The 27,898-nt window shown below is 46.0% G+C and overlaps 1 protein-coding gene across 1 annotated transcript in view; it reads right to left on the bottom strand.

The window, feature by feature from the left end:
* Positions 1–344: 344 nt before the first annotated feature.
* The window catches only part of LOC124004849 (serine/threonine-protein kinase D2-like), a 57,729-nt gene continuing 30,175 nt past the window's right edge, over positions 345–27,898 (bottom strand). The window contains exons 2-18 of the mRNA XM_046313677.1: positions 20,997–21,135; positions 18,882–19,013; positions 16,888–17,189; positions 16,419–16,602; positions 16,216–16,287; positions 15,502–15,664; positions 15,308–15,419; positions 12,723–12,800; positions 11,900–12,221; positions 11,463–11,515; positions 11,240–11,312; positions 11,036–11,142; positions 8,880–9,041; positions 3,372–3,470; positions 2,279–2,546; positions 2,051–2,136; positions 345–1,817 (exon numbers count right to left, since the gene is read on the bottom strand). Coding sequence (XP_046169633.1) covers positions 1,605–1,817; positions 2,051–2,136; positions 2,279–2,546; positions 3,372–3,470; positions 8,880–9,041; positions 11,036–11,142; positions 11,240–11,312; positions 11,463–11,515; positions 11,900–12,221; positions 12,723–12,800; positions 15,308–15,419; positions 15,502–15,664; positions 16,216–16,287; positions 16,419–16,602; positions 16,888–17,189; positions 18,882–19,013; positions 20,997–21,135 — 2,565 coding nt within the window. The 3' untranslated portion in view covers positions 345–1,604. The remainder of the gene's footprint in view (positions 1,818–2,050; positions 2,137–2,278; positions 2,547–3,371; positions 3,471–8,879; positions 9,042–11,035; positions 11,143–11,239; positions 11,313–11,462; positions 11,516–11,899; positions 12,222–12,722; positions 12,801–15,307; positions 15,420–15,501; positions 15,665–16,215; positions 16,288–16,418; positions 16,603–16,887; positions 17,190–18,881; positions 19,014–20,996; positions 21,136–27,898) is intronic.

Below are 27,898 nucleotides of genomic sequence, written 5' to 3'. Positions count from 1 at the left end.
GCCACCCGTGATGATGTATTAAATAGGCAGACATTTGGCCTGTCAATCAAAAAGGGGAGCAAGCATCGTGTGAGGAAAACATCATCCATACGCGCTGATTATTTATTGGACGCTCGCTACATATTTATCGCACTCAATTTGTCATTCAATCCACATAGTGTATATGCTCCAGTGTGATGGAAATTCTGAGCAGGTGACGTCTGAAGAGCGGTATGCATAATCACCGTCATTATTCCCTCCTATGCGTCGCCCCAGCCTTCCACATTTCCCCCCCTAATCTTCCGTCTCAATGTTCAAGAGGCAACACACCGGATAAAATGACACAGATGAACAATTGTACGTCATGGGACCTTCCATGGGTTTACATTCTCCACCGGGCATACGTTGACTACACTACATAAAGATATGGTTACACATGTACACAATATTCCTTCCAATATGCTTTTCCTCTAGACAAAAATCGACCTCACGTGGACATCCAACGAGTTGACATGCTAGGTTCATAGTCAGCCATCGATATCGGAGCCCTCCTCCCACACTTTAACGTTGACGCCAGAGATGGGCAGTCGGTCGTCTTTCTACAGTAACTAGAAGAGCAATAGCACCCCCCTCCCATTCATTGTAACCGTGCATGTCTACGGGTCTAGGACACCCTCGAATCACCAGGACTCGTGAATTTGCACTTCCGATGATAAGCGAGTCTTCACTAATAAAGTCGCCAACTAGGAAAGTATCAGTGGACAGTTTGCTACATCCACTTCCGGCTTTGTTTTCTTCTGTCGTCGTTTGAAACGGCAGATTTCCTCGGAGACCATGACAGCCCACGAGCGCTGGTCTGCTGCCTACTGTTAGAAGCCCTTTATCTACCACTTACAGGCACTAAATGACTCCTTTGTCCCCATTAAACTCTTCGAGGTCTGCAGCAAACCGTTCTGACAGTACAGGCAGGGCGCTTCCAGTCATCACGTTCAATGACAATAAAACAGTTCATAAGGATTTGTTTATGGATGGATGTAAGTCCCACGTAAGTGGATTGATCCGAGTCCTTCAAGTTTTTTTGTCTGTCTCTATCCCCGTCTCAATACGCAGGGGATCCCTGTGCTTCCCCAGACTTCGGAGATAGAAAGATGCAAGTTGTGCCTCTGCCAGGAGCTTAGATTGCATTTTGAGTGTTTCACCCAAACTGACCTCTGCCTTACTGCAGCTTAGACTGAATGAGCACACTGCAAGCAACAATATTCTACACATCCCCTGACCACTGGGTACAGTACAGCATGGCCTTGTGGGATACAGAAGAGCAAATATCTTACACTCAAAGAGTTCAAGGGTGGAAGAGCTAAGCTAGACCGATGAGAGAGGGGTCAAGGATGGGGTCTGGAGACTGGACAGGCTAGGGCCGGAGTGGGAGACCATTAGTAGACGGTTAGGAGCGGCATTATCTCAATAGAAGGCGCTTTTCTTACAGCTAAACCTCCCAGCCTCCCCTCCCCACTCTCCAGACCTCCATCCAGCCAGCCCCTCTCTCTCTCTCTCTCTCTCTCTACTCGCTTCCCTGGGTCAGTCCGAGTCCCTTGGGTCCGCGTGGGTCCTGGCTCTCCAGGTTCTCAGAGTATGCTGACCCTCTCGGTGAGCCCTTGCATGTCTGCGTCCTCATCGTCGGAGCCGAGCGCAGGCAGAGGGGGCACCAGGTGGGCCGGGTAGGGGAGCGTGTGTTCGCGGGCAAACATCTGCCAGCGACAGTCGTCGCTCTCGTGGGTGATGTAGCGCTCGCCCAGCTTGGTCTCCAGCTCCCTCAGATCCAACCACGTCTGGTAGTCCTGGAGAGGGCGGGAGGGATTGAGGGAGGTTCGGGATGGAGGGAGAGAGGGATGGTTGATGGGAGGATAGGGAGGAGGGGAAGAAGAGAAGAGCATGGAAGGAGGAAAGAGGATGAGATAAGAGGTTAGAGAATGGAGAGAAACACGAGAAATAAGTAAGTTAGGTGGCCTCGTGTCTCCACTGTAGGTAATGGACCTTTGTATCACCACCATGCTTCTGTTGACTTGTGTACCTGTAGATAGGAGTGACTGAGAGACTTGTCCACGCTGTAGCGTTTCCTCATCTTCACCTGGAGCAGGTTGTTGATCAGGTCAGTGGCTGAAGAGAAACACAGACACACAGTTGAACAGTGTGTGAACGCCATAACGACCTGCATATTTAGATAGACTTACCCATGTTTGCGTAAGACAGTTGCATTTGACATGCATGAGCACAAGTGTGTCTTGTGTGTGTGTCTTACCATCAGGTGAGATCTGTTTCCAGGGGTTGGGTGGGTACATGAAGGCAGCGTTGTGGATCTGGTCGTTGATGTCCTCGTCCTCGTTGAAGGGGAAGGTGCCACTGAGGCTGACGTACATGATGACTCCTACAGACCACATGTCCAGGGAGCGGTTGTAGCCCTGGTTGAGGAGCACCTCTGGGGCCAAGTAGGCTGGGGTGCCCACCACCGAACGCCTGAACGACTTCTCACCAATGATACGGGCAAAGCCAAAGTCACACAGCTTCACCTGGACACACGTGCATAGACGGAGACAGCGAGACAGAAAGTGAGAGAACGAGAGAGAGAGAAAGTGAGAAAGACAGAGAGAGAGAAAGTGAGAAAGAGAGAGAGAGAAAGAGTGTGAGAGAGAGAAAGAGAGAGTGAGTGATCAAAACCTTAGAAAAACCTTGACAAAGTACAGGCTCAGTGAGCACAGCCTTGCCATTGAGAAGGGAAGACACAGGAAAACCTGGCTCCCTGTAGAGGAAAGGCTGTGCAACCACTGCACCACAGCAGAACCTGAGACAGAGCTGCATTTCCTGACAAAATGTCTAAAATATAAAACAATTGGAGAGTGTCATTTCCCCAAATTTGAAACCCTTATTCAAGCAAGGTTTTAAAGACCTCTCTGATGAGAGTAGGCTACCCGTCCTGTTGGGGGAGGACGCAGAGAGCTGTGGGTTGGCAGTGCACTACATTGCTGCCTGCCATAAGATGAGGGACAGTGTCTGACAGACCAATCAACCTGCACATGTCCTCTACTGTATGCTTATTATTGTTGAATGTATGGTTATTTTGACACTTGGTTATTGCTGTTACTGTTGTCCTGTTGACAATTTTGATTCTTATTATTTCCATATTGTAAATATCCAAAGTAAGCTTTGGCAATGTGTATATTGTTAGGTCATGCCAATAAAGCAAATCAGACAGACAGACAGTGTGTGAATTGCTGCTTTGGAGTGGAATAAAGTCGGGGTGAATTTGTATAATATGCATGAAGGTGCATTACATTGAGTTAAGGGTTGTCTACATTAGCTTGGATGTGTAGAGTCGTGGTGGGTGTGTGATGTACCTGGGGGAAGGGCTCGGCAGAGGCCAGCAGAACATTCTCAGGTTTCAGATCACAGTGGACGATGTTCTTAAAGTGCAGGTGCCTCAGGGCTGCCAGAATCTATACACACATACACACACACAGGATATGGTTTAGACTCTCTGGGCTGTAAACAGGAAACCAAAACGCCCACAGAGAGTGAGAATATACCCCTAAGGAAAACATCCTCTTCAGGAAGGACGTATGTGTTACGTAGTGAGTGATCTGTGGAGTGAGTAACTACAGAACACAACACAACTGGGAACCAACAAAACTCTGAAGTAAATTTGACACTTTGATGGTTTGACTGCAGGTTTATTTTCATGATGTGAGAAAATATGAGAAACACACACAGCGGTTGAGAAACTATACATTTTACATATTGATCAGTAGTTAGTTTCCATCCACCTGGCGACAGATTTTCATGCGAAATATTATAAAATCTGCATTTTCCTACCAGAGATTTGGTTCCAATAAATAGACTATTTAAAAGGCTGTGATGACATAGTGCACATACAAATACATTTTGGGTTTAAATTCCCGTGTATCAAATAAATTATTATTTTTTAAACAAAAAAAAACAAGTAAAATGGTTTTCTCACAAAAATGTTGCGTTATATAGCGAGTGTGTCCACTCTGGTATTGGCACGTGCTCTCTAGCCAACAGCGTTATCTCTAGCCAACAGCGTTATCTCTAGCCAACAGCACTATCTGCAGAGTACATTGAGAACAGCAAACATTAGGAACACCTTCCTAAGCTCGAGCTGCCAAAGTGAGTTGCCAAATCAAGTAGATCTTATGCGGGCAATGGGCGCAGCCATCTTTGACTTGACTGATTTGCGTCTTAAAATGAATGGCATTCGGGGATTAGGGAGTTTTCGCTTGTCAAACAAACAAACATGGCTGCCATCATAAAACAAATTAGCCGACAGGCATCTCTTTTCTAAATAATGTTGCATTTCTCCCTTGTGCTCACCAGAGATGTGGTACATTGTAAACAAGTCTAGCTGTTAGGTCACTAACTTATGTTTAGTTCTTTTGTCAGTGCAACCTGTTGTATAGACTGGATTATGGAATGAGTTTGGCTGTGGATGTATTCTGTGTGATGCTATTAAGTTCACATTTATTTTTCACAATAAAAGGTGAAATTGAGGAAGAGCGTTGTGAAGACCTTTATTTCCCATCAGTACAAAACATTGTTTAGATGCTTTTCAGACAACAATGCTGTTTAGAAGCGTTTGTTGGCATCATACATTCTGTTGCTACTGTTCCAATCACATATTGGCGATGGTACGCTGCAGGGACAAATATGTGCATCAAAAGGGTTGAGCCTGAAAAAAAAACAGCAGCGTTGCAGTTCTTGACACGAACCGGTGTGCCTGGAACCTACTACCATACCCCGTTCAAAGGAAATAAAAAAAATTGTCTTGTACATTCACCCTCTGAATGGCACACATACACAATCCATGTCTCAATTGTGTCAAGGCTTAAAAATCCTTCTTTAACCTGTCTCCTCCCCTTCACTGATTGAAGTGGATTTAACAAGTGACATCAATAAGGGATCATAGCTTTCACCTGGATTCACCTGGTCAGTCTATGGTCATGGAAAGAGCAAGTGTTCTTAATGTTTTGTATACGCAGTGTTTAGTCTACATGATATTATTATGGACCAAAAAGCATGATATTTCATTTTTCAAACGGCTGCCAAGCATCGATTGTCTTGTCAACAGAATAAGACAATGTCACTTTTTGGGTGATCCGAATCAAATTCACATAGAAATGTGAGATCTGTCATTCTCATTGAAAGCAAGTCTAAGATGCACATTAAACATCTCCAATCCAAATTAAATCTAGAATCGGCTTCCTATTTCGCAAACAAAGCATCCTTCACTCATGCTGCCAAAAATACCCTCGTAAAACTGACCATCCTACCGATCTTCGACTTCGGCGATGTCATTTTCAAATAGCAATTTCTGCATAGTGCACCTTGAACATGTGCTCTTTATGACACAATGTAAAAAAACAGTTTTCCCATCTCAAGAGGTAGAAAAAAAATGCCTACAGTAAGTATTTATTTTATTAATCAACTAAATAATAGAGCTTGGGCACTTTTTGTTTTTTTCTTAAGTTTTTGTTTTGTTTTTATCGATTCAAACAAAATCTATACATCGTACAACTAGTGGCGACCCGTCATTCAGCGCATGTGGGGCAGAGCCACCTGTTTAGCAAAAAAGCAACAAAAAAAAACAACAAACATATACAGCTTCAAGAAAAAGTATGTGAACCCTTTGGAATTACCGGGATTTCTGCATAAATTGGTCATCCAATTTGATCTGATCTTCATCTAAGTTCCAACAATAGACAAACAGTGTGCTTAAACTAATAACACACAAATTGTTGTATTTGTCTTGTCTATATTGAATACATCATTTAAATATTCACAGTTTAGGTTGGAAAAAGTATGTGAAGCCCTAGGCTAATGACTTCTCCAAAAGCTAATTGGAGTCGGGAGTCAGCTAAACTGGAGTTCAATCAAGGAGACGAGGTTGGTTAGAGCTGCCTTGCCCTGTAAAAAAAACACCTCACAAAATTTGAGTTTGCTATTCACAAGAATCATTGGCTGATGTGAACCATGCCTCGAACAAAATATATCTCAGAAGACCTAAGATTAAGAATTGTTGACTTGCATAAAGCTGGAAAGGGTTACAAAAGTATCTCTAAAAGCCTTGATGTTCATCAGACCATGGTAAGACAAATTGTCTATAAATGGAGAATGTTCAGCACTGTTGCTAATCTCCCTAGGAGTAGCCGTCCTGCAAAGATGACTGCAAGAGCACAGCGCAGAATGCTCAATGAGGTTAAGAAGAATCCTAGTGTCAGCTAAAGACTTACAGAAATCTCTGGAACATGCTAACATCTCTATTGACGAGTCTACAATACGTAAAACACTAAACAAGAATGGTGTTCATCGGAGGACACCACGGAAGAAACAAATGCTGACAAAAAAGAAAATTGCTCCACGTCTGATGTTTGCAAAAGAGCACCTGGACGTTCCACAGAGCTACTGGCAAAATATTCTGTGGATAGATGAAACTACAGTTGAGCTGTTTGGAAGGAACATACAACACTACGTGTGGAGGAAAAAAGGCACAGCACATCAACACCTCATCCCAACTGTAAAGTATGGTGGAAGGAGCATCATGGTTTGGGGCTGCTTTGCTGCCTCAGGGCCTGGACAGCTTGTTATCATTAACAGAAAAATGAATTCCCAAGTTTATCAAGACATTTTTCAGGAAAATGTCAGGCTATCTGTCCACCAATTGAAGCTCAACAGAAGTTGGGTGATGCAACAGGACAACGACCCAAAACACAGAAGTAAATCAACAACAGAATGACTTCAACAGAATAAAATATGCCATTACTTGTTAGATGCTACAGCACTGTTGGAGCTAGAAGCACAAGCACTTCGCTATACCCGCAATATCATCTGCTAATCACCTGTATGTGACCAATAAAATTTGATTTGAAATTACTCCAGACCGTTGTGCAGGTCTGATCCGCAACTACAGAAAACGTTTGGTTGAGGTGATTGTTGCCAAAGAAGGGTCAACCAGTTAATAAATCCAAGGTTTCACATACTTTTGCCAGCCTGCACTGTGAATGTTTACATGGTGTGTTCAATAAAGACATGAACAATTATAATTGTTTGTGCGTTATTAGTTTAAGCAGACTGTGTTTGTCTATTGGTGTGACTTAGATCAGATAACATTTTATGACCAATTTATGCAGAAATCCAGGTAATTCTAACATACACAGTGGGAAGAAAAAGTATATATACACACACTACCGTTCAGAAGTTTGGGGTCTCTTAGAAATGTCCTTGTTTTTGAAAGAAACCCTTTTTTTTGTCCATTAAAATAACATAAAATTAATCAGAAATAGATAGATTGTTAATGTTGTAAATTACTTTTGTAGCTGGAAACGGTAGATTGTTTGTGGAATATCTACATAGGCGTAGAGGCTCATTATCAGCAACCATCACTTCTGTGTTCCAATGGCATGTTGTGTTAGCTAATCCACGTTTATAATTTTAAGAGGCTAACTGATCATTATAAAACCCTTTTGCAATTATGTTAGCACAGCTGAAAACTGTTGTGCTGATTAAAGACGCAATGAAACTGGCCTTCTTTAGACTAGTTGAGTATCTGGAGCATCAGCATTTTTGGGTTCGATTACAGGCTCAAAATGGCCAGAAACAAAGTACTTTCTTCTGAAACTCATCAGTCTATTCTTGTTCTGAGAAATGAAGGGTATTCCATGCAAGAAATTGCCAAGAAACTGAAGATCTGGTACAACGCTGTGTACTACTACTCCCTTCACAGAACAGAGCAAACTGTCCCTAACCAGAATAGAAAGAGGAGTGGGAGGCCCCGGTGCACAACTGAGCAAGAGGACGAGTACATTAGTGTATAGTTTGAGAAACAGACGACTCACAAGTCCTCAACTGGCAGCTTAATTAAATAGTACCCGCAAAACACCAGTCTCAACGTCAGCAGTGAAGAGGCGACTGCGGGATGCTGGCCTTCTAGGCAGAGTTGAAAAAAAAATATGCCATATCTCAGACTGGCCAATAAAAATAAAATATTAAGATGAGCAAAAGAACACAGACGCTGGACACAGACACAATAAGTGGTTTGGAAGGAATTAATGGCTAACTGCAAGTGTTACAAAACAATCGTTGTTTTGCTTCCCTTGCCTGCTATTCGGTGGAGAGGGTGTGTGGTCCAAGTCTGGGTTTAAGGATTTAAAACATCTGTCTGAAAGTATATATTTTTTCCAAGCTTAAAATGATAAACATTCACACGCAACAGAAAAGGTTGAATACATTGGCTATGCTGTCAATCTAGCATGACGACTGCCGCGTTCAAAACAACTGGAAACTCGGAACTGGGAAATCTCAGACTTGCAGTGCGTTCAACACGGGGGAAAAACCAGTTTGGACTGGGAAAATACATTATGAACGGTCATCCAACGCGGAATTCCAAGTCGGGAACTCTTGCCTCTTTCTAGAGCGCCGACCTGAAGATCATTGGTTAACTTCTTCATTGGTTAACTTCGCTTGTTAGCTCGGTAGCTAACGTTAAATCTTCTTAGAAGTCACAGAGGGTACACAGAGGGACATGTCCAAATGCTGAATTTTATTCATTTTGAAATGTAGATTTATTGAATTCTTCATGTGCTCTTATGTTAAAGGGCACTTCATTTCATATAACAGAAGATTAAAACATGAAATATTGGTGAATTATTGCTACTTAACTTATCAAAGGGATACAAAAAGCACTAATTTCGTGGAACATTACAATTCGACAAATATATTACTTGTCTAATTGTACATATTTCACATGTATCCTGAAACATTTATAAAAATATATATATTTTAAAGTCCCCTCCCCCCCGTATGGGAGTAGACACACACACACACAAACTCACCTGTGTGATGAGGAACTTGGTGAGCCTCTCTGGGAGCCGTCCTTTCTCACTGGACAGGATCATCTCCAACATGTCTCCATGAAGCTTCTCCATCACCACAAACACCTTCTCTGGAGTCTCAAACATACACTCCAGGTTCACTATGCCCAGGTGACGTAGACTCTGGGAGATGGAGAGAGGGAAAGCATTGGGGGGGACGGGGGGGGCACGAGACAGTGTGTGAGTGAGCGTGAGAGAGAGAAAAGAAGAGAGAAAGAGGGCAGAAGAAGAGTTGGGAAATGGCACCCAGGGAGGGAAAGAAACAGGGAGAGGTAGATGGAGGGGATGGAAGATTGAGAGAGAATTAGACTATCAGTTAGAGTATAGTGCGATGGCAGTGTTTATTTGTCACTTGACCTTTATCTAACTACACCCCATAGAGATGATAATTCTGCTGCAAAACCTGCCAATGTAATTGAACGCAGTTGGCATGACAACCCTACGATTTAAAAAAATGGACCCTCGTGGCCTGTACAGAGGTAAGATCTTAATTGGATAATTTTTTTGTTGCTGAGAATTTTCCTGCACAGCATGTGTATTCAAGGTTTAAAAATGCTTCTCAAGTTTGTAATTTCCACTATAAAACTTGATTTGTCCTCATGAAAAATGCCTCAAACCCTGAATTATAATCCACATAATTCACATTGTCTGTTGCTGCAGGATTATTTTCCTGCTGTAGCAAACTGGCTCAAATTAAGATCCTACATCTGTAGGTGGGAGCCTAACAGTTTGCGTCCCAAATGACACCTTATTACCTACATATTGCACTACTTTTGACCAGGGTAGTGCAATATGTAGGGAATACGGTGCCATTTGGGACACCTTTGTGTGGCAGTAGTAAGCCACACATACATTACATATACAAAAGCATGTGAACACCCCTTCAGATTTGTGGACTCTGCTATTTCAGCCACACCCGTTGCTGACAGGTGTATAAAATGGAGCACACCGCCATGCAATCTCCATAGACAAACAGTAACAGTAGAATGGCTCGTATCGAAAGGCTCAGTGACTTTCAACGTGGCCCCGTCAAAGGATGCCACCTTTCCAACAAGTCAGTTCTTCAAATGTTCCCGGGCAACTGTAAGTGCTGTTATTGTGAAGTGGAAACATCTAGGAGCAACAACAACTCAGCCGTGAAGTGGTAGGCCACACAAGCTCACAGAAAGGAACCGCCGAGAGCTGAAGTGCGTAGCACGTACAAATCGTCCATCCTCGGTTGCAACACTCACTATCAAGTTCCAAACTGCCTCTGGAAGCAACGTCAGCACAAGAACTGTTCGTCGGGAGCTTTATGAAATGGGTTTCCATGGCTGAGCAGCCGCACACAAGTCTAAGATCCCCATGTGCAATGCCAAGCGTTGTCTGGAGTGGTGTAAAGCTCGCCGCCATTGGACATTGGAGCAGTGGAAATGCGGACTCTGGATTGATGAATTAAGCTTCACCATCTGGCCGTCCAACGGATGAATCTGGGTTTGGTCAATGCCAGGAGAACGCTACCTGTTCAAATGCATAGTGCCAACTGTATAGTTTGGTGGAGGAGGAATAATGGTCTGGGGTTGTTTTTCAAGATTCATGCTATGCCTCTTAGTTCTAGTGAGGAGAAATCTTAATGCTACAGCATACAATGACATTCTAGACGATTCTGTGCTTCCAACTTTGTGCCAACAGTTTGGGTAAGGCCCTTGCCTGTTTCAGCATAACAATGCCCCCCGTACACAAAGTGAGGTCCATACAAAAATGGTTTGACGAAATCGGTGTGGAAGAACTTGACTGACCTGAACCCCATCGGACAACTTTGGAATGAATTGGAATGCTGACTGTGAGCCAGGGCAAATCTCCCAACATCAGTGCCCGACCATACTAATGCTCTTGTGGCTGAATGGAAGCAAGTCCCTGCAGCAATGTTCCAACATCTAGTGGAAAGCCTTCCCAGAAGAGTAGAGGCTGTTATTGCAGCAAAAGGGGGGGACCAACTCCATATTAATGCCCATGATTTTGGAATGAGAAGTTTGACGACCTTACTTTTGGCCATGTAGTGTAGCTGATGAACTAGACTAGTAGTGTACTGGTAGACCTGTTGAAAATGTGTATCTGTGTCTCCCCCTGGTGGTCACCTGCAGTATGGCCACCTCGTTCCTCAGCTGGCTCTCCTGCTTGGTGGGGAAGCGCAGTTTGTCAATCACCTTCACCGCCACATCACGCCCCGACTTCCTGTGTTTCCCTGATGGAGGGGGGGGTAGAAGAGAGGAAGAGAGGAAATTACAGGAGTGTGATTAACTGACTCAATACAGCAATGGTAGAAGACTGGAGACACTGACCCCCATACACCACTCCAAACTGGCCAGAACCAAGGATTTCATCTGCAAATATCTGGTACACCATGCCAATGTCCTGGAGGAGAAATTGACGAAGGCAACATAAACATCACCGTTATCGTACATTTCATTATCATCATCACCACAAAGTCCTTGGTAATGATTGTGAATGTGTATAATGTACGGTCGGTCGTGTATTACGACAGTATGCCAAGACACTACTCACCACGTTCTCCTGGATCACACTGTTGGACACTGAGATGCTGACTGAAGCCTGTCCTGAGGATCAAAGTTTAAAATAAATAAAAATGCTAACCATCCACGCTAACATATACAGGACTCCCATCTGACCTTACGTGGCGTCACTACAGAGATAGAGTGTTTGTGTGTGTGGTAGGAGCTCTGAAAACAAGCTTCTGTTCCTCGACCTTTGGACTACATACCACTCGTAAGCCTTTCACTGTAACCTCTCCCACAACACCAGCCCCCCTTGCCCCAGATCACAAACAGCAGGACTGTAAATCCAGACTAAGAGCTAAACTGATATCAGATCCAGACCCCGTGATTCTGTTCTTCCGATGGCCAACTTGGCTGGAACGTTAGGAACTAAGAAACTTGGGAATTAAAGTTTAGCTAGAAACGTGATGTTGTATTGTATCTTACTGTGAGGAGTGTGTCCCTCGATCGGTGGTGCATCCTGGAAGATGACTGGCATGAGGGCCTGGCGAATGGCGCCCTCCCACGCCTTGGCCACCTCCCGCCCCACGCCGCTATTGGGAGCCACGTTGCTGGGGGAGGGGGGCGTGGGGGGGAAGGCCTGGGCGGCGGTGGGGGGCAGGGCGGGGACGTGGACGTTGGGGTCCTCCCCTACAAAGTAGCGCATGGCTCCCATGACGAGCTCGAAGCAGTGGGGGCTGGTGCCCGGAGGAACCAGGGTGAAGTCCCCTGAGGGGCGCACCTCCAGAATCTCAGACAGAGGGATCTCCTACAGGATATGGGAATGTACGCAATCAAGTGAACATGTGAACACAAACGCGATCAAGACATTTCTGTTTTGATTCTAGAATTTTTCTTTCACTTTGAAAATATGGAGTAGGTTGTGTAGATATATACGGGGAAAAAAATCCAATTGAATCCCTTTTTAGATTCAATTTTAAGGCATCAAAATGTGAAAACTCTTCAAGGGGTGTGTCGACTTTCACTAGGGAATGTATCAAATCAAATTGCATTTGTCACAACAGGTGTAAACCTTACCGTGAAATGATTACTAAATAATAATAACAATAATAATGTCAAACTTGCATCTACATCTGTATCGCTTGCTCTTTGGGGTTTTAAGTTTGGTATCTACTGTATATAAGCACTTTGTGACCACTACTGGTGTAAAAAGGGCTCTATAAAATAAAGTTGATTGATTGATTGAGACCCGACTCATATAGTACCTGTGAAGTTGAGCGGAGTTGAGCGGAGCTGGAGAATACAATACCTTATAGTACTTGTTGGTGGTGTTGTTCTGGAACAAGATGATGCACTTGCAGTCCAGACGCCAGTAGTGCCGCTTTCTCTGCGGGGGGGGGGGGTAGGAGGGGACAGGAGTAGGAGGGGACAGGAGGTAAAAGGGTTCAAAGGGGTCAACCAAGGTTCATAGAGGGGTCAAAAGGTGAAGCTGTGGTCCAGGAAGGAGTGGTCAAGGAGAGGGATGGACAAGTTTAGAGGTGGAGGAGAGGAAAAAGCAAAAGGGAGTGGGTAGGAAGAGAGGAGAAGAGAGACCACAGCAGTGTCAGAAAAGCCAGGACAGGTTAGCTTTGAGAAGGCGGAAAGTGTCCCAGGTCTGAGTTCAGGTAAACAGAAACACTTTCTAAGAGGAAGGAGCGAGAGAAGAAGGAAAAAAAAAAGAGGCTGTGGATGTGAATTCAATACACGTCTCTCGAGTGCTTTAGTGCGGCAGGGAGCAGGTATTCACCATCTATCACACTCAGCCGGAGACACACAAACACACAGATGAAAAGGAAGAGCATTAACGGCGACGGAGGTAGAGGTTATAGAGGTAAGATAAACTCCAACGGGAAAACACTGAGAAGAAGAGATGGAGGGTAGGAGAGGCAGAGGGAACGATGAGCAGAGGGGGGGGGTCAGCGTCATGGAGAACAAACACTGAGAAGAAGAGATGGAGGGTAGGAGAGGCAGAGGGAACGATGAGCAGAGGGGGGGTCAGCGTCATGAGAACAAACACTGAGAAGAAGAGATGGAGGGTAGGAGAGGCAGAGGGAACGATGAGCAGAGGGGGGGGGGCGGTCAGCGTCATGGAGAACAAACACTGAGAAGAAGAGATGGAGGGTAGGAGAGGCAGAGGGAACGATGAGCAGAGGGGGGGTCAGCGTCATGAGAACAAACACTGAGAAGAAGAGATGGAGGGTAGGAGAGGCAGAGGGAACGATGAGCAGAGGGGCGGTCAGCGTCATGGAGAACAAACACTGAGAAGAAGAGATGGAGGGTAGGAGAGGCAGAGGGAACGATGAGCAGAGGGGGGGTCAGCGTCATGGAGAACAAACACGGAGAAGAAGAGATGGAGGGTAGGAGAGGCAGAGGGAACGATGAGCAGAGGGGCGGTCAGCGTCATGGAGAACAAACACGGAGAAGAAGAGATGGAGGGTAGGAGAGGCAGAGGGAACGATGAGCAGAGGGGGTCAGCGTCATGGAGAACAAACACTGAGAAGAAGAGATGGAGGGTAGGAGAGGCAGAGGGAATGATGAGCAGAGGGGTGGTCAGCGTCATGAGAACAAACACGGAGAAGAAGAGATGGAGGGTAGGAGAGGCAGAGGGAACGATGAGCAGAGGGGGGGTCAGCGTCATGGAGAACAAACACTGAGAAGAAGAGATGGAGGGTAGGAGAGGCAGAGGGAACGATGAGCAGAGGGGGGGTCAGCGTCATGGAGAACAAACACGGAGAAGAAGAGATGGAGGGTAGGAGAGGCAGAGGGAACGATGAGCAGAGGGGCGGTCAGCGTCATGGAGAACAAACACGGAAAAGAAGAGATGGAGGGTAGGAGAGGCAGAGGGAACGATGAGCAGAGGGGGGGTCAGCGTCATGGAGAACAAACACGGAGAAGAAGAGATGGAGGGTAGGAGAGGCAGAGGGAACGATGAGCAGAGGGGCGGTCAGCGTCATGGAGAACAAACACGGAGAAGAAGAGATGGAGGGTAGGAGAGGCAGAGGGAACGATGAGCAGAGGGGGGGTCAGCGTCATGGAGAACAAACACGGAGAAGAAGAGATGGAGGGTAGGAGAGGCAGAGGGAACGATGAGCAGAGGGGCGGTCAGCGTCATGGAGAACAAACACGGAGAAGAAGAGATGGAGGGTAGGAGAGGCAGAGGGAACGATGAGCAGAGGGGGGGTCAGCGTCATGGAGAACAAACACGGAGAAGAAAACGTCTCAGAAGGTTCCAGAAAAGAAGTAGAACGTAAGAGAGGTAACTACTTCAAAAGGATAGCTAAAATCAACCATTTCTAAGGCCTTCATATACTGTGTGTTCTATTACCTTGACATCTATGACCCACGTACTAATTATTAGTTCAGTCTTTTTACAGTCCCTAATCTAAAGTGAGTGCTATTTATACTTTATAAATATGTTGTTTTGTTATAAATGGGGTGACCAGTGTAATCTATCACAAATAAAGATGGGCCTGCCATTGGTTAGCCGACTCAACGCCGCGATTTACGGTGGAGTTGAGCGGCGACTAGTGTAAATCGTGGAGTTGAGTTTAAATCGGCTAGCCATTGGTAGACATCCCAGCAGTACCTGGTAAAAGAACAAGTGACGCTTAAGGAAATAGAAATGTGAGAATAACTAGCTGACTAACGTTTACAAACGTGGGAGCAGCGATTCATAAACGGCGAACACACGACTTAAATGCCTTAGAAGAAAATGTTAATTAGGCGGCCTTATAAAACAAGAGTGGAATACGTTTTAGAAACAAAGTAGAAAGAGAAAAAAAAGACTGAATCCGGTGGGGTAGAAAAAAATGTTTCTCATTGTCGGCCAGCACATCAGCCAGTCAATAGTATTACCAGTGTGTCCTTGTTGCTGTAGTGCACCATCCAGCCCTCTTTGATGGATGTGCTGGAGCGACGGGTGGTCTGCCTCATGGACTGAACCACCCTCATCAATGGGATGTTAGCGCTGAGGAACAAGCGGGACAGGGTTAGGTGGTCGGTGGGTGTGATGCGTGTGTGTATGTGTGTGTTATTGTGCGTGAGCGTACCTCTGGTCCCCGCCGACCCCATCCTGGTTACTCTCGGGGGAGAAAGAGCCAGGGATGCTGCAGGCCTCGTCTGAATCGTCCGTCAGAGAAGACTTGTCTGAGTCGGCATACTCACTGCTGTAGTCCATAGGCACCTCGTGGTCCACACTGGGACTCAACATGTCTGGAGGAGAGAGGAGGACAGAGCCAGTCACACATGACTACAAAGAGATGTAGAAAAATAGACAGAGAAAATTGCATAACACCCCCTTCCATTACAAAGCCCATTACACCAGTATGTGAGTAGGGCAGTACTTACAACTTCTGTTGTCTGAGAGAAAAAAAGGTGAGAAGTACTATATAATATTAGGACTCTACATGTACTAATATTGCATATAATATTGGCAGGTATGGATGTGGGTACGCAGACCCACAAGCCACTGCGGCCCCTCATGACAAATTTGTTTTTTTTGTGGCCCCCATAAAAGTTACTCATCTCTGCAGTAGACAATGTAAAAACATTTATTTTTTTGTGGCGCCGCCCTATGGGACTCCCAATCACAGCCAGAAGTGATACAGCCTGGATTCGAACCAGGGTCTGTAGTGACGCCTCTTGCACTGAGATGCAGTGCCTTAGACCGCTGCGCCGCTAAAGTGTGGCTGAACAAATCACGGCCACACTTCTAACAACATGACACAACATGATACAACAAAGATGCGTTTGGTCTTATTCACCTCCTATGGTCTCCCCCAGACAGTCGTTGGGAACCTTGTACGCACAGCGCTTGTGGCAGTTGAACTTGCAGTCTACGACACAACACGGACAATCAACGTCATTGTTAGACAATTTATCTTCTTCCAATATGCACTCCAAATAAGTTATCCCCCTCTTGATAAACCCCTGGGGCCCCCACACTAACCTTTGACTCCATACTAACCTTTGCATTGCAGCCCTTGTCGGAAGAGGCCCCGGAGCAGCCTCTTGCAGTACTGGCACACGGTGGGGCGTGTGTAGGAGTGCACGGCGAACGTGTGCGGCACCTTCACTTTGCTCATCAGGATCTTGTCCAGGTGCACCGGCCGGCCCGTGTAGAACCGCCGCGCCTCGCTGGGGGTCCGCGGCTGGGGACAGAGGAACTCAAATGATATCGCTCTACCCGTGGTATTTTCACGCATGTAAATCAGTGTTGGCTATCCAGAACTAATCACACAGAGCCAAGGTTAAAGCTCAATCCCATTTCAACTCAGTCGATTCAGGGGAAGTAAACTGACCCCAAATTCTTCCGAAAAGCAACAAGCCAATTTACTTCCTGAATTGATTGAATTGAAATGGAAGTGACCTCAATGCTGCACAGAGCAGTGTCCTAACAATGACAGACACTAAGTGGAGTTGAGTGGATGAAGTACCATCGGAGTGTTGGCGCGGGCCATGGGTCTAGTGATGGAGGGGCTGGTGGACAGGCCCAGGGATGCTGACGCGGTACAGGTGGAGTTCGGGAGCGTCTGGGTGGTGTGAGAGCGGATCAGGCTGGCATCCTCCATGCAGGAGCTGACTGAGCTGGAGCCCACGCTGCTCAGAGACTCGCTGGTGGACAGACGCAGCGACTGGCTACTGTTCAGAGACGTGGTGGACAGGCGCCGCTTGCGAGCGCCGCTGCAGTTGTTGGGGATGCTGAAGGCACAGCGCTTGTGGTAGTTCAATCCGCAGCCTGCAGGGGGTGGTGGTGGTGGTGGGGGGGGGCAGAGATAAAGCGGAGGAGAGAATTTTGGTATTTTATTAGGATCATATAAATGTTGGTATTTTATTAGAATCAGTACATACACACAAACTAGAACAAATAGGGGAGAGGCGTTGCTTCATCTGTTTTTAAAACCAGGTTTGCTGTTTATTTGAGCAATATGAGATGGAACAAAGTTCCATGCAACAACGGCTCTATATAATACTGTACGCTTTGTTGAATTTGTTCTGGATTTGAGGACTGTGAAAAGACCCCCGGTGGCATGTCTGGTGGGGTAAGTGTGTGTGTCAGAGCTGTGTGTTTGGGATTTTCAACACATGTTTCTTATAAAAAGAAGAAGTGATGCATTCAGTCTCTCCTCAACTCTTAGCCAATAGAGACTAGCATGCATAGTATTTATATCAGCCATCTGTTTACAATGGAGTGCAAGACATGCCGCTCTGTTCTGGGCCAGCTGCAGCTTAACTAGGTCTTTCCTTGGAGCAGTCGACCACATGACTGGACAATAATCAAGATAAAACAAAACTAGAGCCTGCAGAACTTTCTTTTTAGAGTGTGGTGTCAAAAAATCAGAGCAACTCTTTTATTATGACAGATCTCTCCCCATCTTTGCAACCATTGAATCTATATGTTTTGACCATGACAGTTTACAATCTAAGGTAACGCCAAGTAAATTAGTCTCCTCAAATAGTTCAACAGCCACACCATTCATTACCCATTTCAGCTGAGGTCTAGAACTTAGGGAATTATTTGTACCAAATGCAATGCTCTTAGTTTTAGAAATGTTCAGGACAAGTTTATTACTGGCCACCCATTCCAAAACAGACTGCAACTCTTTGTTAAGGGTTTCAGTGTCTTCATTAGCTGTGGTTGTTGATGCGTATATGCTTGACTCATGAGCATACACGGAAACACATGCTTTGTTTAATACCAGTGTCAGGTCATTGGTAAAAAAAAATAGAAAAGAGGGCCTAGAGAGCTGCCCTGCAGTACACCACACTTCACGTTTGATATTAGAGAAGCTTCCATTAAAGAAAACCCTTTGAGTTCTATTAGATAGACAGCTCTGAATCCACGATATGGAAGAGGTTGAAAAGCCATAACATACGTATTTTGAACAACAGGTTATGGTCAATAATATCGAGGCTGCACTGAAATCTAACAGTACAGCGCCCATAATCTTCTTATTATCAATTTATTTAAACAAATCATCAGTAATGTGTGTCAGCTCAGCCCATGTTGAGTACCCTTCTCTATAAGCATGCTGAAAGTCTTGTTCATTCATTTACAGAGAAATAGCATTGTATTTGGACAAACAATTTTTTACAACAGTTTGCTAAGAGCTGGCAGTAAGAGAAGAGAGACAGGGAGAGAGTGGCAGAAAGATAGATAGGCAGAGAGAGAAAGGAAGGAGAGGAGGTGGGAAGTTGAGGGGAAATTACTTTGCTGATGGCTACTTTGAGGAAAATGCACTTACTATCACTGAGATATGTGGTTGTCCCACCTAGCTATCATAAGACGAATGCACTAACTGTAAGTCGCTCTGGATAAGAGCGTCTGCTAAATGACTAAAATGTCACCATGCACTTCTTTAGACAAAACGTTTATCGGTGAGGCAGAACAGCGCCCCCCCCCTCCCTCCACTCTTTCTCTCTCTCATACCATCACATTTGAGGCCCTGCCTGACCAGTCCAAACAGCATCTCTCCACAGTGGTCGCAGAAGGCCGGGGCACGGTACGAGTGGACGTTCAGGGCATGAGGCCGAATCTGGAAGTCCTCGAAGGTGGCCGCAGCTGCAGACAGACAACACAGCAGAGGAACAACAGTAGTCAGTCTGGGTTTCAACCTGTCAATCACTTTAGCAATGATACGTTTGTGAATATGCTCTAAGCTCCAGCATTTTGGAGTTGAGGTCAAATGTTTCATATGAGGCAATAGTACAGAATGTCATTTTTTACTTTAGTGTATTTTCATACACGTTTGTTTTTCTGGTTAGAAATGAGAGTGCTGTTGTATCTAGTCTTTCAATTTGCATAAGTCATCAGCATTTGGACAAACCCACTTATAGTGTAGTCAAACCTTTCAAAAGTAAAAAGCTTTGTATTTTGGTCCAATAATCCCTGCACACAATGACTACACGAAGCCTGTGACTCTATAAACTTATAGGACGGATTTGCTGTTTGTTTTGGTTGTGCCTCGGATCGTGCTTGGCCCAAAATCCAAAGCTCTGGAACACAGAGCCGAATTTTAAAAAATGGCAGCTTCACCGTCCAAATGCATATGGTGTTGAGTGCACGGCGTTATGCACGTTTCCTCTGTCTCTACTTCGTGTTCATTAAAATAAGGGACGCGAGGGAAAGGAACAGAGGCGGTTAAGGAGGAATAAGACGACGAGAAGATCAGAGAGAATGGAAAAATAGGGGAAGGGGAAGACGAGTACAGGCGGAGGATGAGAGGATGGGTAAGGGGAAGACGAGTACGGGCGGAGGATGAAAGGATGGGTAAGGGGAAGACGAGTACGGGCGGAGGATGAGAGGATGGGTAAGGGGAAGACGAGTACGGGCGGAGGATGAAAGGATGGGTAAGGAGAAGACGAGTACGGGCGGAGGATGAGAGGATGGGTAAGGGGAAGACGAGTACGGGCGGAGGATGAAAGGATGGGTAAGGAGAAGACGAGTACGGGCGGAGGATGAGAGGATGGGTAAGGGAAGACGAGTACAGGCGGAGGATGAAAGGATGGGGAAGACGAGTACGGGCGGAGGATGAAAGGATGGGTAAGGGGAAGACGAGTACGGGCGGAGGATGAGAGGATGGGTAAGGAGAAGACGAGTACGGGCGGAGGATGAAAGGATGGGTAAGGGGAAGACGAGTACGGGCGGAGGATGAGAGGATGGGTAAGGGGAAGAGACGAGTACGGGCGGAGGATGAGAGGCGGAGGATGAGAGGATGGGTAAGGGGAAGACGAGTACGGGCGGAGGATGAGAGGATGGGTAAGGGGAAGACGAGTACGGGCGGAGGATGAAAGGATGGGTAAGGGGAAGACGAGTACGGGCGGAGGATGAGAGGATGGGTAAGGGGAAGACGAGTACGGGCGGAGGATGAGAGGATGGGTAAGGGGAAGACGAGTACGGGCGGAGGATGAGAGGATGGGTAAGGGGAGGACGAGTACGGGCGGAGGATGAAAGGATGGGTAAGGGGAAGACGAGTACGGGCGGAGGATGAAAGGATGGGTAAGGGGAAGACGAGTACGGGCGGAGGATGAGAGGATGGGTAAGGGGAAGACGAGTACGGGCGGAGGATGAAAGGATGGGTAAGGAGAAGACGAGTACGGGCGGAGGATGAAAGGATGGGTAAGAGGAAGACGAGTACGGGCGGAGGATGAAAGGATGGGTAAGGGGAAGACGAGTACGGGCGGAGGATGAAAGGATGGGTAAGGGGAAGACGAGTACGGGCGGAGGATGAAAGGATGGGTAAGGGGAAGACGAGTACGGGCGGAGGATGAGAGGATGGGTAAGGGGAAGACGAGTACGGGCGGAGGATGAAAGGATGGGTAAGGAGAAGACGAGTACGGGCGGAGGATGAAAGGATGGGTAAGAGGAAGACGAGTACGGGCGGAGGATGAAAGGATGGGTAAGGGGAAGACGAGTACGGGCGGAGGATGAAAGGATGGGTAAGGGGAAGGCGAGTACGGGTGGAGGATGAGAGGATGGGATAGGGGGAGAAGAGGGACGGGTGGATGAAAAGAGAGCAGAACTGGATGAGAGATTGCTACCCACCAGAGAGCACCACCTCCACCAGGTCTCCCTCCTGGATGTCCTGGGGAGACTTGACCAGCTGCAGGATGTTGTTGGTGCCTGTGTCATGCTTAAATAGCAGGATCTTGTCATAGATGCCATAGAAGCCACACTCTGGGAACTACAACAGAGAGAGAGACAGAGACAGAGAGAGAAGGAGAAAGGGTGACAGAGAGAGAGAGAGCGAGAGAAAGAAGGTTAATACCTCATTCATAGATTTTTTATAATTTCATCATCTCTAAAATCAATGTAATCTCGGACACAGTCCTGTACCGTCATAATGCATGCGAGAGGGAGAAGAGACATGTAACGTGTAGCCTACGGAAATGTTATATGGTGTCCCACCAAAGTTGGTGAGATTTGAAAAAAATTCTGACAACACAGAGGCAAGTTTTTTTGTTGCATAGTGACAGGCTGCAGGTTTGCCCCCAGTGGACAACTCTGCTCACTTAGTGAAGCATTACGGAAGGATAGCACAAGGAGAAGTGGGGGCACGTGCACACAAGCACACACACGCATTAATAGGCCTATGCACGCAGGCACGCACGCACACCACCTGGCAACTAGGTGGTGAGTTCGGGGAAAGGGGGATAATTAACTGTTTTCCTGTTGTGTGTGTGGCTCTCTCTCTCACACACACACACACACACACACACACACACACACACACACACACACACACACACACACACACACACACACACACACACACACACACACACACACACACACATATATATAGTGGGCTCCAAAATTATTGACGCCCTTGATAAAGATAAGCAATGATGACTATATTAAATAAATAATTCAAATACTGTATTGTATGCTCAACAAAATGGGAAAGTATATTATTTTAATTGCTTAGAGAAATACATTTTGTTAAGCAAGTAATACTTTTTTTTCTCTCAAAAAAGGTAGGGGTAAAAATGACTGACACCCCTAAAGATTCTTATAAAAGTAGCCAAAAGTTTATTATTAGGTCTCATGTTCCTAGCACACAATGTGACCCTACGAACTTCCTGGATGCATTTGCAGTTTGTTTTGGTTGTGTTTTCAGATTATTTTGTGCCCAATATAAACGAATCGTGTCATTTTGGAGTCCCTTTCATTGTGAATGAGAATAGAATATGTTTCGGAACACTTCTACCGTCACGTGGATGCTACCATAATTTGTGGATAATCCTGAATGAAACGTGAATAATAATGAGTGAGAACGTTTCAGAGGGTCAAAGATCATACCGGTAAGACATGCGAACCTCCCCTGTTATTGGGAATGGTGAGAGGTTTGCATGTCTTGGGGCCATGTCAATCATTTCAGACCCCACTGTATATAATCCCAGATTGTATTTCAGATATCAAGCAGTCCAATGTATTGATAAGAGAGTTTGAAAAAGATACATTATAAATAGTGCAAAACGAAAGTATCAGAGTTGGCAGGTGTCAAATCAAATTCACAGCTGACTGAGCATCACTGTCACAATGACACTTCCCTGAGCAACGGAACTGAGAACCGACAATCAAATCACATTTTATTTGTCACATGCTTCGTAAACAACAGGTGTAGACAGCAAAATACGTCATTTTTTCCCCCCAACAACGCAGAGTTTAGAATATATAGAAATAGTGACACGAGGAAAAAGTACACAGTGAATAATGAATAACAATAACATGCTATATACAGAGAGTACGAGAGCCGAGTCGATGCGCAGGGGTACGAGGTAATTGAAGTAGCTATGTACATATACTGTAGGTAGTGGTAAAGTGACGAGGCAACAGGATAGACAATAGACAGCTCATACCCAATCAGGCATAACAACAGCTCAGACAAGCCTGCTGATGGGAACAACAACACCGTCTGGCACAACACACACATCTTGCCAATCCCACCCTAAAAAGGAACACAATGTGCCCATTGGTCCTCCTGGATTAACACACCAAATCTGAGAGTTACGGACATGGCCAGTGACCAGTGATACGCAAGGGTGCTCTGTTACATACAGACAGACATCATCGAGAAAGACACAGGGGTAACACTATACCACTGTCACACACACACACACACACACACACACACACACACACACACACACACACACACACACACACACACACACACACACACACACACACACACACACACACACACACACACACACACACACACACACACACACACACATGAAAGCGTCAGTCAAAGTCACCTAAGCGAGCCTAGGTGGTTGATTGGACAGCCTCGGGCTCCTGAATAGTTAATATAGCCTGGTTCAGGTCAGCAGCACTATACATGTTCCAGGGCACGGGTCAACAGAGCGGGGACATGATCTCAACGCCCAGCACCACAAGAATACCCAGGATCCTGTATAAAACAGTCGGCATATACAGGATATGAAATAGAATGGCTTGACGATGGCATCCAATGCAGAATGCTGGTAATGTTAGCAAGGGAATTGGCATATCTGGGTCATCTATAAGAGCCAGGTGGTGACCTCTCCCGTTCGGGGCGTGGCACAGGGATTTATATACTAGGCGTGTCAAAGAGATGACGGGGTTAAGGGATAGGGTTACTCTTTTACTAGAAGAGAGGAGAGTAGGCCAATATGCTGGAACTTACATATACTGTAACATGAAATAGCTAACATCAGAACACCCGCTCTCCCTCCTACCAACTCACCTGGAGGGCCTGTCACTCCGAGGTTGGCTTTCAGACTGACGAGGGGAATATGAAATAAACCAGTCAACTTCTGGACGCACTGGGAACTTGAAAGACGCAACTCAAGTTCGACGTGGTAAAACGAGCATGAAACTCAAAATAAGAACTTCGGTCGATTTACAATAGACTGTATTGACCTCAATAACAGTTGCACCTTTCATTTGGGAGGTATTTCATGTGTTACGTGTCACGTCTCGAAATCAGACAAACAAATGCATGTGGCAGATAATCACGCACACGCCTCTCCGCTATTTTTGTATGAAATTGCGTAAACTCCAAAACATATCGCGGTGTGTGTTGGGATAGCTCTTTGCTCTGGAGCATGCAGCCTTGGTCGAAGTGGTTATCAGAGGGTCTAATTAGGCCCTACACCCTCGATAAATTTCACTCCCTAGTTTTGGGACACTTGTGGCGGAGGTGCACGTAAACAGGCAAATGGAGGGCCGAGAGGCAAGGGAAAGAGACTGGTTTGGGATTCAACATCAGTCTCTCTCCCACCCCCTATATCTGTTGTTTTTACCCCTGGTTGCTCCCTCTACAGCCCATCTGGCCAGACCCTACACACTAACAGGAAGAGGAAGAAGGTAGGGAACTTGTTTGTCTGCCCTCTATTAAAGACCAACATTTGAGAAAAATGTGCACACTCTTGGCATTCTCTCAACCAGCTTCACCTGGAATGCTTTTCCAATGGTCTTCAAGGAGTTCCCACATATGCTGAGCACTTGGCTGCTTTTCCTTCACTCTGTGGTCCAACTCATCCCAAACCATCTCAATTGTGTTGAGGTCGGGCGATAGCGAAGGCCAGGTCATCTGATGCAGCACTCCATCACTCTCCTTCTTGGTCAAATAGCCCTGACATAGTTTTGATGTCTTCACAATTATTCTACAATGTAGAAAATAGTAAAAATAACGAAAAACCCAAGAATGACTAGGTGTGTCCAAACTTTTGACTGGTACTGTAGGTAGCAAAAGAGTTGAGAAATAGATTCTCGATGTGCCACTTCCATGGCACATGATTTATGATCTGATTCGCAAAAGAGTTTTTCAATTGAAATGATTATACAAAATTCTTGCCACAAACAGAATGTTATGTATATGGGGCATACCCATCTCGGCAGATTTTTCTATGTAGAGACAGAATCATTAGATCAATTATTTTGTTATTTCCCCTATATACAGTAGCTTGTTCTGGAGACAGATATCATGTTTCAGCCATTCCTGAACCGATCTTAAATTAACACTACAAATAGCACAGTTGGGAGATTTGGAAAGCCATAGTAAATCGATCAATATTTTCAGTAAAAACATTATCATATATTATAATAATACTTTTAGTAAAATATATGTATCTTTAACTTACCATCTTTAGATTGTATGAGAATTTATGTGAAAGATCACAGCACAGTTGAAAAATATATGGCACATGGAATTCATAAGAGGGCGGTTTACGGAGATAGGTGGGATGGACAGAGTAGCTGAGGGGTGGGTTTACAGAGATAAGTGGGATGGACAGAGTAGCTGAGGGGTGGGTTTACCGAGATAAGTGGGATGGACTGAGAGTAGCTGAGGGGTGGGTTTACGGCGATAAGTGGGATGGACAGAGTAGCTGAGGGGTGGGTTTACGGAGATAAGTGGGATGGACAGAGTTTTTTTAATACAAAGAATTGTGACATGTATGTAAAATGTGTGTAGAATGTACATGTAACAACAAAAAGCTGTGAAAACAAACAGGAAGAGGGAACCATGCGCTCAGCCTCAAAGCATACAGCACACATACAAGACATACGGACACACACACACCCTTCAACTCTTCTTCTCCTTGGTACTAGACACCAAACACAACCTCCTATACACACTGACATTACACACGGCCTCCTGTACACACTCCCACAGTCCCTCAGTTTCCTTCTCTGCTGTTCACCAAACACACCCTCTTTCTTTCACGCAGTGGGGAATCCACAACAGCACATTTTGAGGGAGGCCAAGAGCTTGGCTTGTCTCCCTGCCAAACAACACTGTTAGCCCACCCCACCCAGCCGGGTCTGCTACTGAACAGGAGTCAACAACACAGACCGGGAGACACACTCCAGACCTGGCCTGTCCCAATACCCAGGAACCTTACTGCTCCCACACTAACCTTCCAACTCCGTTAGTCAACACCACACCCAGACCTGCCATAGGGCCAGACCCAGTACTCTGTCACCACAGACCTACTCCAGGTCATAAATGTCCATCTCCCCCTGAACCAAACCACAGTAGTGGGCCCTAATCACAACACACTGTCCCACTATCCCAGGACACCACACCCTGCCGTGCTGCTGCTGTTGACCCTAGCTAAAGAAAGACTCACACCAGCCAAATGACTCCACAACCACCGCCTTCCCACCCTTCCCCTCCAACCCAAAGACAGGCCTCAGCCGACCCACACTAAGCCCCGCAAGGCATGCTAGGGCAATTACTGTGGTTCTACTGGCCGAGGCAAACATATGCCTTCAGCAGCTTCCAATGCTCTCAACAATGCCTCCTCCTCACACTGTAGCTCTGCCGGCGTCCTCCTAGCCTTGATGTGGATGATAATGATAGTATTAGCCTGGCTGCCAGTGTCTTTCTGCTTTTGCCAATTTGGTTGGCCAAAACAAGCCGAGTTAACAACGTAGCATTGTCTGGCACGTAGGCGAGATGACGCAACCAAACCTCCTTTTCACAGGCCTTAGTCTTCTACTTTTTAGTGGAGTGTCTTGTGGTGGGGGTAACAGCACACCCTCTCATTCCCAGTATCTGGTTTAGCATAGCGTATGGACAGCATAGTATACTGAGCTTCTAAGCAGTCTGTATCTAAATGCATGGAGGCTATGTGAGTATTTTTTTGCACAAGTGTTGTTTGTACAGTAATGTATTCAGACAATGGGAGTGGGTGCAATCATAGCTACTGGCAGATAGAGTTCGTTAGCTTGCCTGGAGACAGGGCTGTGTCTCCAGTAAGCGTCTCTGTGTTGCCAAGGATTAGGTTTCCCGCCAGCTCCTCCTCAGGCCAATGCCTTCATTATGACTGACTGGTAAATTACGGAGGCCCTCCTCTCCCTCCCCCTCTCTCTCTCTCGTGATCCTGCCATATTCCTCCGTTATTTTTCCTCCCCCCTTCCTACTTTTCTCCCGCCCTAATCTCTCTCGCCTCCCCTTTTTCCTGACTCCTCCGCTCTCTCTGCCTCCTGTCTCCTCTTTCTATCACCGTCATCCTCTGCTCTCCTGCTATTCCGGCTTCAGAATGAGCTACTACCCAGAGTGCTCAGAGGCTGAGTTGCCCAGCCCAAGGTAAAACACCTGACATGCATCCATCCCATCAGGACGCCAGGGCTTTAGGGGCCTTTCCAACCACTCCTTCCAACCCCAGTAAATCTAGATGAAATACCTCAGGTTGTCGCTAATAAGCAATGATGCTATTGCCAATTTGCTCCGTTTATCCTGTCTAGCATGGCCATCTAGCTGACTGTTAAGTTTTTTTTTTAAACTCTGTTTTAGAATCTAACGGACAACTATAAAAGAAAAGGCTCAAACCAAGTTTATTCGCTCACTGGGCCAGACAGCTGAGCAGACACAAACGTGTTCCCAACAGCACAAGTATATAGACCCCACTTTAGGCGAAGTCTCCTCCTCTTCGCTGACCATAACAACCTTTGTTGCTCGGCAGGAAATTAAGTGACGTGGGTAATAAACTGTTCAGTCTCCCTTCATGTGACATGACCCCCCCCCCCCATTCCTCACTGACCCACAGCTCTCTACTTTTATCAGTGACCGCAACCACGGCTCATATCCAACCCCGCCATATACATCCCTCCTACAGACAACCATTCACTTCTGGCATAGAAACCAGGCTGCGGTCCTTCTCCTTTCCATAGGACACCTGATGTCTAACAACAACAGGTCCCGAATGAACGTAAACCTCCTGCGTTCCCCTGCTCTCCCGCAGTACCGTGAACAAAGAATAATTCATAGTTCAAGTTTAGAAGTCAGAACCCATCACTAATAAGCCATGATACCATTGCCAATTTGCCACGTTTCTCCTTTCTAGCATGGCCATATAGTGACTACGCTCTACCTCCTCCGCTGGCTCGGACCTCTTCCTGCACCCTTGTCATTCAGAATCCAAACAAACATGGGGAGAAATGTGTCCCCC

The sequence above is a fragment of the Oncorhynchus gorbuscha genome, linkage group LG19 (assembly GCF_021184085.1).
Source record: "Oncorhynchus gorbuscha isolate QuinsamMale2020 ecotype Even-year linkage group LG19, OgorEven_v1.0, whole genome shotgun sequence".
Lineage (NCBI taxonomy): Eukaryota > Metazoa > Chordata > Actinopteri > Salmoniformes > Salmonidae > Oncorhynchus > Oncorhynchus gorbuscha.
The sequence above is the reverse complement of the archived record's forward strand: the minus strand, read 5'-3'. Positions and strand labels throughout refer to the sequence as shown.